The 10,071-nt window shown below is 49.4% G+C and overlaps 1 protein-coding gene across 1 annotated transcript in view; it reads right to left on the bottom strand.

Annotated features, from left to right (window-relative positions):
- Positions 1-3,489, bottom strand: part of STK32C (serine/threonine kinase 32C) — an 11,108-nt gene extending 7,619 nt beyond the window's left edge. Inside the window, exons 1-4 of the mRNA XM_057387748.1 lie at positions 3,343-3,489; positions 1,265-1,438; positions 842-879; positions 112-201 (exon numbers count right to left, since the gene is read on the bottom strand). Of these exons, the coding sequence (XP_057243731.1) occupies positions 112-201; positions 842-879; positions 1,265-1,438; positions 3,343-3,461 (421 nt within the window). The 5' untranslated portion in view covers positions 3,462-3,489. The remainder of the gene's footprint in view (positions 1-111; positions 202-841; positions 880-1,264; positions 1,439-3,342) is intronic.
- Positions 3,490-10,071: the final 6,582 nt, after the last annotated feature.

Raw genomic sequence — 10,071 nt, 5'->3', positions numbered from 1 at the left:
AACATCCATGTCCAAATGAATGAGTGTCCCTGCTCCAGCCAGGGCCCCTCGGGCAGTGTGTGCAGAACACTCAAACGTGGCACAGACACAAGAGCAGCGATTGTTCCTTACCCATGTATGGCTTTGTTCCAGCCAGGGCAGTCGCTCTTTCACCGTCCCTAATGATTGTTGCAATATTAAAATCTGTTAAATGGGCATGACCTTAAATAAAGACACATTTTAAGAGGGAATTAATGGCAGTGCAGTGGCAATGCAGAGTCAGAACACATTTGTCTCTCAAGCTCCTGCCCTYGGACAGGGGAGCACAGACATGGGCAGGGCAGGGGCAGATCCCACTCAATGGCCAGAAGAGATCCCAAAGGTTTCCCAGGATTTGGGCTGGCAGCAGATTAAAGGGTAGGGAGTTTTGGGTTTGATTTTAAATCACATTTGGAGCTAACATTTGGCCAAATTGCTCTGGCCAGGAGCTGCAGGAGTGAAGAMAACAGGGAAACMCCATCAYAGAAGCASAGAATGKTTTGGTTGGGAAGGGACCCAAAGATCATTCCCATTCCGTGGACAGGGACACTTTGCACCAGCCCAGGGTGTTCCAAGGCATTGAACTGCAATGTTCCAGACTCCAGGGCTGAGGCAGGGCCACCACCCCGTGCTGAGCACAGCCCCCTGAGTGACCCTCCCCAGCCCCACAAAGCACAGGCAGCTTCACCAAACATCAGCCAGCTGAGGGACAGCAGCTTTCCCCACACTCTGCCCAGGTAAAAGGATGCCCAGTACTCAGGACTGGGAAAAACCTCCCTGGAGTGAAGGAGGGAGCAAACAAAGAGGAGCAGAGTGACCCTACCTTGCTCATCAAGAAGGATGTTGTCTGGTTTTACATCTCTGGGAAAAGAAGAAGATTACAGCAGATGGAATCTCAGACCAGGGATGAGACTCAATGACAAAAATCCTGCAACTTTTTATCTATCAAAAATTAGGAACAAATAAAACAAAAATACTCTACCATGAGCCAAGTCCCATTATGATGGATTAGAAATACGCTTTTCCTAAGCAACTTACTGAAAAAAATGTGAGCACTAGATTTGTTCAGGGATCATTCCCAAGGGAAATGAATAACACAATGCTGGGGATATTTGTGTGAAATCCTGGATGGCTTTGACACCCACCCTGGAAGGTTCAGCCCCTCAGTGAAGCACAGAGAAATGGGGGGCAGGAGCAGCACAGACAGCACACCCACCCCAAAACCAGCAGTAGAGCCCACAGTTACCTGTGGATGATGTGCTGACCCCGCAGGTAGTCCAGAGCCAGAGCCATCTCACAGATGTACAGTTTGACCGTTTCCTCAGTAAATTGAACGTTCTGCTGCAGGTGGTAGCGAAGGTCTCCCCCCAGGAGCAGATCCACCACCATGAACATGTCCTCCTCGTCCTGGAAGGAATACCTGCAGGGCCAGGGAGCAGCTGAGCTCTGGGGCTCACAGCCCAGCCAGGCTTTCCCCTCTCTGAATTAACAGCTCCTGACAGAGCTGCAAATGGTTCTGCACAGAATCCATCAGTCCAAGCACTCCTCAGCACTGCCAGGGCCACCACTGCCCCATGTCCCCAAGTGCCACCTCCACGGGGTGTGAATCCCTGCAGGGATGGGGACTCAGCCCTGTCTGGGCAGCTGGGACAGGCTGGACAGCCCTTTGGCATTGGAAACTTTCCCCAATACCCAACCAAACCCCCCTGTCCCATCTGAGGCCGTTCCCTCTCCTCCTGTCCCTGTTCCTGGGATCAGATCCCAAATCCCACCGGCTGTCCCCTCCTGTCAGGAGTTGTGCAGAGCCACAAGGTCCCAAATGATCCCCCATTTGCTCCAGGCTGAGCCCCTTCCCAGCTCCCTCAGAGGTTCCAGACCCTTCCCCAGGTCCATTCCCATCCCTGGACACGCTCCAGACCCTCAAATCCTTGCAGTGATGGGCACAAAATGAACGTGCAGCTTTGGTCCTGCACCTTCCCCATCAATCAAGTCCAGCTCAAGATGCTGGTTATTTTTTTTAAATCAATTCCTACGCTATGCAATGCTTCCCAGGAGGAGGTGACTGTCCCAGCTGATGTCCCCTGCTCACCCTGTCACTGTCCCCAAAAGCAGTGCCACGTCACCCCCAGGGCAGAGCTCAGGCTCTGTCAGCCAGACACGTCAGAAAAACTTCACATTTTCAATCGCAAACAATCTCCAAAACCTACTTAAAATACCTCTGCCAATCCTGAAGATGAATTGGAAAACACAATTGCTAATTTAACCAGATAAACCAGAAAAAGAGATTTGTATTTACTGTGGAGTAAACCGCCTCTGTAAATGTGCCGTGGGTCCCACGGGAGACTGACAGCACTGGGGATACACCAAAACAACACTCTTTGTTATATTTGGAGACCGCAGCTCCAAGGAAAGAGTATGTGGGATTGTATAATCCTTATGAATCACTCACTTCTGCTCCCATCTCAAATGTAGGTTTATTCTAAAACTAGGAGTTGAACATAGGGTTTGCTATGAGAAAAAGTCCTCTCAAGAATTTCATTACTTGTTGGAAAAAACATTTGCAATTGATAGAAAACTGAAAAAAAATCAACTTTAACTCAAATGGCTATTCTGGAGCAATGGATCAACAAAACAAATGTGATATATCACCCATTTCCATATCTTTGGGGGTAAAACTTTCTCAATTTTTGGAAATGCTCCCCACACAGTGTGGCACACACCCAGCACTGCTGGGATGGGAGGGGACCTCTCACGGGGCAGAAGGATGAGAAAGGACAGATCAAATGGAGCAGCAGAGGGTCCTGAGGCTGCCAAGGGCTCACCCCAAACTAAMCAACCACCCAGGAGATAATGCTCTRCTTTCTAAAACCTGTAAATTAGCTTTTCCTGCAAAATTTGACACTGATGTGTCTGAGCTCCAAAGGAATGTGCTTTATTTGGCCAGTGAACACGGTACAAAGCACACTGAGGCATTCTGGGGGGCTGATGTGGCTGTGGGCAGATTAGACAGACTGCACATCCTTTGGTACTGAACTGCCCACAAAGGATGTGTTTCACAAACATTGCAAACTCAGGCTAGTTCTTAGATTACAGGCTGATTTCAGGAGAGTTTTTTTAAAATTAGACCCTAAAGCATTACTCAGCAATGAGGATATTTCTGCCAGTGCACACACGGTGAAGTCATTACTGTGCAAATTGAGATGTCCCTGTTTGTGTGATCTGCTGCTGCTGAGGAGGTTCTGGAGCCCCTAAACCATCGGGGTTGTGTCTGTGATTGCACTGGGGGCTGGCAGCCCTGCAGCACAGGGAGGAGGAGCTGCTCACCAGAGGTTCACCAGGAACACGTGCTCGATCTCCTGCAGGATCTCCAGCTCCCTGAAGACGTTTCTCACCTCGTCCCTCTCGATGCACTGCTGYTTGTTCATGTAYTTCATGGCRTACATCTTCTCCGTGTCTCTCTTCTGCACGATGCACACCTGCGTGGGGAGAGGAGAGAGTCAGGAACACGTTCCACATCCTCATTGCTGTTTTAGGGGTTGAGATCCTCTCTCTCAGCACCTCAGACATCCCTGATCCCTGGCTGTGATTTGGGGKTTGTGGAGAGCAGCTCCCTGCTCCCAGCACTGTCTGATTTGGGAGTGCACGGCTTTGCTCCAGCCCCACCGGCCATCGGTACCCACAGCTCCTCCAGGAACCATGGCCAGCCCCAAAAAGGGACAGCTTTCCCAAAAACTGCATTGGGAGCTGCGGGAGAGACCTTTGGGCTCTGGATGGAACCGGCATCAGGGAATCACTGAGCTCCCTGAAGCATCACCTCCCCTCCTCTCACCTCCTGCTGCCCACGGTGCCACACAGGGTCACTGTGCCACACACCTCACTGCACCCTGGAACAGCAAATAACCCCCTTTGCCTTAGCAGAGAGAGACTGAAATGCAAATTTGTTACTGATGCCTTAGGATTTTTAGTTTCTCTATTTTCATGCATCTGTATTCTTGTACTTCCCTAGTACAGCACTAAAAACTCCCGTTCTCTCATCTGTAGACAAAATAATCCCTCTCTGAGCTGAACCCAAGGACACCTCACTGCCCGAGAGCCCCAAAATATGGAAACAACAGCGAGTTGGGGGGGAGCAAATTTGGGGTGGGTGACATCATCACCTGTAAAGATCATTGGACAATTAACACCCAATATGTTAATAAGGCAAAACCTATAAAAGGTGAAGATCTCGTGACCCGATGTCCATTTTGGGTGCAGCCTCAGGAGGAGGCTTTGTCTGCCCCAATGTACCAGTAGCCCTGTTAGGCCTGGATTAAAGTTGTGTATTCTCATTCTCTTAAGTTCGTCTGGCCTCTCTTTCAGATCAGCCTGATTGATAAGGCATCATTACAACAACAGCAAACACCGGGCCCAGAGGGACACCCTGTGACTGTCCCCGACCCACAGCACGGCCCTGGGTGCCTCCCTTGGCTCCTCTAATGACACCTTAATTACCCAGGTGACTGTCAGTGAGCTAATTAGCCATCACATTAASTATTTTCACATGAACTGATGGCATGTCTTCATCTGCTCTAATGATGTCTGTGCTGTTTTAATTAGCAGACTGCTGGTGATTAGGATGAGCTGGGTGCACTCCTTTGGGCAGTGGGGTCAGGACAGAGCTCACCCCACAAGGAAAGGGAATTTCTGTGCGTGAAGAAAAAGGAAACCACAGAGGGTGGGAGCTGCCAACACTCTGCTCCTCTGAACACTGCCATTAATAACCATTAATAACCATTAATAACCTGTGCTGATGGTGCTCAGATAATATCATCATGGACACTCAGGATATCATCAGGGACACTCAGGATAATAAATATCATCAGGGACATGCTGAAGCAAGGAGGTGACAAAATAACGGGTGGTTATCATTAGCCTGATAAACCTCCCAATTAGGATGTGCAGGAATTTCCCCATTATTTTGCTGTAGTGGTTCCCATTACAGTGAGAGCTGAGAATCAGACGGTGCAGGAACACTGTGCACCCCTCAGACCCCGAGCTAAGGGAACTTTGTGGGCACCAGGATGCCCAAACAAACATGGATTTGTTTCCCTGGGTCTGGACCCCTCCAGTGCCTGTGGGCGAGCAAAGCCCCTCAATTCCAGCTGCAGGGACTGTTCCAGGTACAAAACACAAGGAAAAGCCTCTTTCATGCTAACTTARTAATAATAATAATAATAAACAGCCTAGCACAGCACACACCACCAGCAGGATCCAGCCCCTGCCTACAGCAAGCTGAATTGGTTGTACATTCAATAAACCAGGCAAAAATAACTTTATATATTATAAATTCTTTGAGCAGTAAAGCCCCAACAATTTGCCTTTAAAACATGGTCATTGCTGTGGAACTGAAAACAAATCCCTGGGTAAGAGCCATSCAGGCACTGAGCAACATTCCCTCCTGATGTCAGCTTATCCCACATTGTGGCTGGAAGCTCATGAATTAGGAACAGTCCTAAGGTCCCTGTTTACAGAAATGCATCAACGTGTGTCCCACCAAAATGCCACCGACACGATGTGTATCCTTCTCTTTCTGTGCTTCTCCATTCATCCATCTGTTCCCGGGGAAGAAATAAGCATCTATTTGGTCACAAGTCAAGAGTGCATTTTTTTTTTAAAATTAATCCTTTTTCAGGCAAGTCTACAAGGCCGAGCAAGGCAAGGAGCAGAAATGACTGTGTCCTCATTGTGCACAATGCAGCCACACAAAGGGAATGTTTGGTGGTTAAACACAGCCATGAGGAAACAGGAGAGGAACAGAAACAGCCCTGCGAGGCAGAGGGAGCAGATTGCTCCAGACACAGCACAGAAAAGCTTTCACAGAGCCCCAGACACCCCGACATTCCCATGCCAAAGGGGCAGCCAGGAGAGGGGCAGGTACCAAACCCCTCCCGAGCCTTCCTCACCACCACAGTGACAACAACACCCGTGCTGTCCCCTGAGCTGGCAGCTCACCCCATCCATGATTTCCCAGCCTGGCACACTTTCTCAAGAGGCTTTGCCTCTTCTTTAGCAATCCAGTCACTTTTTTCCTGCTGATTCTGAAGGAATTCACTGGGCTGAAATCCACACTCAGATGAGAGGTCACCTGCTCATTTACCAGCATGTCCTGGCTTATCCCAGCCTTGTTCTACAGGGGCAGCACGGTTTTCCTGGGCTCAGCCAAAAGCCAGAGGTTTTTATTCTGGCAGGATCCATGGAGCTGGTGGACAGTGGAGATCACTCTGTCTCGGCTGAGCAAAGATATTTTTTCCTTCTGCACATGCAGAGGTCACCCAAAGGGAAGGCACCCGTGACCCTGTGGGGACGTCACCGTCACGGCTGCTGCACAAACCCACAGCTGACTCAGGGATCTCTCGCCTCTCAACTGGCAGCACTGGGTTTCCTTCTTGAATTTCTCCTTCTTTGGCTTCTGCCTTTGTAAGACGAGCCCAATGCCCTGAAATCCTTCCCACACAGACACTCTGTTGACTTCACCTCACAGCCACTGGGACATTTTGGTGTCCAAGCCTGGAATTCACTCATTTTGTTTCCAGAGCAGAGTCAAGGCTTCGAGTCAGCCAACACCACACATCCACATCAAACACCTTAATCCTACAGTTCTGAACCGTGGCCAGACCCTGCTCCAGTTTATAAAAATGTTCAATTGCAGTGGTTGCACCTTGCCCATGCATTTTGCCTTCTCCTCCAGCTTCTGCTGGGTATTTATCCCTCCCTGTTTTCCCCAGTAACCCCAGAACTGCCATTTTACCAGAAAGGCTGAAGTTTGAAATGCAGAGCACAAACACAGAATTGCCCATGGCCCCAGGAAGCATCAGCAGTGCCTGCAGGAAAGAGTCTCTGCTATGGGGGCAGCAGTGCTGAGGAAATGGGAGATTTGAGCTCTGGAGAAAGGAGAACAAAGTCTTTCTGAAGGACCAGAAGYAGTGAGAAAGCACTCACCATGATGCATAAAGAGCTCAAGCTTTTTTTGACGACTGAGTTCAGTTTTGAACACTAGATTTTACTTTGGAGACAGTCTGCAGGGGCAGGGATAAGGTGGGTGATGTTTCCTGGTTTCCTGACCTTCCTGAGCAGAGTAAAGCAGGTCAGAATGGCTTTACTGCACCTCTGCACTGCTGAAAGAACAACCTCAAAATAGTGATTTCTAACAAGTTCATCTCCTTTAGCCAAGCTCTCCTCAAATGTCTCAGTTCTTTCACTAACACAGCACTCACTTTTCTCAGGGATTTCACTCTTCAGGAAGTGGCACTCCTCAGCCTTTCCACACTGCTCATGAAATCACGGAATCACAGAAGGGTTTGGGTGGGAAGGGACCCCAAATGCCACCCAGTGCCACCCCWGCCATGGCAGGGACACCTCCCACTGTCCCAGGCTGCTCCCAGCCCCAATGTCCAGCCTGGCCTTGGGCACTCAAAGGGATCCAGGGGCAGCCACAGCTTCTCTGGGCACCCTGTGCCAGGACTGCCCACCCTACAGGGAACAATTCCTCCCGTACCCCATCTAAACCCCTAAATTTGCAGAGGCAGCCACACCAGTGCGACCCTCAGGAGCTGTGCTCTGAGCACAAGGTCACCAGCTTGACAAATCTGCCTTCACATCTTTAAGTGCTGATTTTGTTTCTGTTCCCAAACACCTTGCCACAATTCACTCCTTTAAGATATTTTTCAYGGAGTCTTACAACTTTACTTTTTCCCTGCTGAAAAGCTGTGCTTTTCCACAAGATTGATGGACTCGTTTGTCAGAACACCATAAATCATTAAAATCTTCCAAGCAGCACTGCTGCTTGCTGCAGCCAAGTTGTAACAGCAGCTGATGAAACTTTTATTCACAGCAAGCCTGTTGGTGTTTCCAGGTCGTGTCAACACTTCCATAAAAAATCTCTTTCTCAGTTGCTTATGCTAGAGCCAAAAAAAAAAAAACTTCTGACCCAAAATAACACCGGCTGTTCACAACAGCAYGGTGAAATCATGGAAGGGGTGCAGAATGGTATCCACAAGGTCTGAATCCTGTGATTTAATRCAATTTAAGGTGCTTCAGAACAAGCATTTCCCTCTAATGCCACACTGAGGAAACAAGGTCCCATCAGACATTAAGCAGATGTTTGTGTAATTGGGTTTGGATATGGGGGATTATTTGACTCGCAGCTCCAAACACGTGTACACTTGTTTTCCTCAGGAGAGACACTAATTCAAACAAACAAGGAGAAACTGAAGAAGTGACAGCAGAGAAACTTAAAGAACAAAAAGGGAAGAGGAACATTTTTCTTTGCCATTCCTTGTCCTGGTCCCTCTGCACGGGGGCTGTGTGGCCTCACCACCAGCAGACACCCCAAACCCGGTGTTTTCACTCCGTTTGTTTTGTTAAAACACAAATGTAGACATTCGGCATTTTCCTCAGCCTTGAGCCCATCCTGGTGTGGATTTGCTGACCCTGAGGCCATGGAGCAGATCCTGGGGAGGGACAGGGCTGAGTTCCAGCTCTGCTGAGAGCAGGAGGAGAAGAACAGCCCAGGAGCTCTTCTGGAGCTGCCCACGGAAAGGCTGTCAGGCTTCTACATTTGTGTCTGGCTTTAATCACATGCTCAGAGATCTCTGCTGGGCTTCTCTTTTTCAATAATTAAAGAAGAATAATGAAAACTCAGAGCTACCTGCAGAGATCCCTGAAGACACCGTGACCCATCTTCTCTCTGCCTTTTGGATGGGTTCAGATCTGGATCCTCCATTTCCTCAGTTCAGCAGCACTCCCCAGATTTCTGTGAGGACCTGCACCCCTGTGCACAACCACAGCTAACAARTGTTTTCTGAATAAACTGTGCAATGTCTCCTTGTGGGTGACACACATTTTGAATTATGTCTGGTATTTGGAGCCATCTCTCCTTATGGCCATTCTGTGATAGATTGGTCAAAGAGGCAAAATTATTTTTTTTAGCTACAWATTTGACAGATATTGGGAACAGAAAGAAATCTAATTATCTCCCATGAAGACTGGTGAGCCTTATTTAATCTGTGAAYGTACATTGCTGTTGAAGTTTCCCTGAGCCCAAGGCAAGAACAGTGATTGTGCTATTCTGAAATCCTCATCACTCATGGTGATCCGGCCCTGACGGGCACTGGCATCGAGACCTAAATGTCCCCAATGTCCCCAGTGTCCCCAATGTCCCCAATGTCCCCAGTGTCCCCAATGTCCCCAATGTCCTCGTCTGTGCTGCCACAACACACCCCCAGGCACCAAAGTTTCCCTTCTGTGCTGGAGGAAATGAACACAGGTCTTTTTTTCAGCCAAGAAAGAAGGGGAGACTCTGYTCCACAGTGCAAAACCCTCAGAGGAATCAGAGCCATTTGCAGCCAAACGCTTCATGTTCCCTTGGCAGAGGCTTCACCCACTGAGTGGTGTTCAGCACCAGATTGGACAAAGGGATCGGCCCTGGAAGGGCAGTGCCAGAGCTGGGGACAGGGGGATCCTCTCCAGAGGGGCACAGGGGCTGTCCTGTGCCCAGAAACACCAATGCCATGTGCCCAGACATGAAATTGCCATGTGCCCACACACACAAATCCCTGCTCTCGTGGCCGTGTCCCTCCTGTGTCACCACAGCCACCCCACAGACCTGACAGAAAAGGGCTGCCCTTCCCCAAGAAACCTTCCCAAGCCTTTCTGTCCAAYCTGCCAAACAGCACTAAATTATATCCCCTCCCCAACATAAAGAAACATGCCTTGTGTTTCTCCACTTTTCTCCGGGGTTGGCACTCCTCTGCCCACRAACACCCTGCAAACCTCAGAATCACAGAATCACGGAAAGCCTTGGGCTGGGAGGGACCCTAAAGTTCATCCCATCCCACCCCTGCCATGGTCAAAACCCCTCCCGTTATCCCAGGGTGCCCCAATGTCCAGCCTGGCCTTGGGCACTCAGAGGGATCCAGGGGCAGCCACAGCTTCTCTGGTGACAATCCTGATCTCCCTGCCAAGCCCAAAGGCAGCAGCAGGGGCTAAAGTCGGGTTTAGAGCAGAGCAGAGCTG

Source organism: Malurus melanocephalus, unplaced genomic scaffold (genome assembly GCF_030028575.1).
Source record: "Malurus melanocephalus ecotype Western Australia unplaced genomic scaffold, MMel_1.1 scaffold_1340, whole genome shotgun sequence".
In the NCBI taxonomy this organism is placed as follows: domain Eukaryota; kingdom Metazoa; phylum Chordata; class Aves; order Passeriformes; family Maluridae; genus Malurus; species Malurus melanocephalus.
Note: the sequence above shows the minus strand (reverse complement) of the source record. Positions and strands in the feature narration are given on the sequence as shown.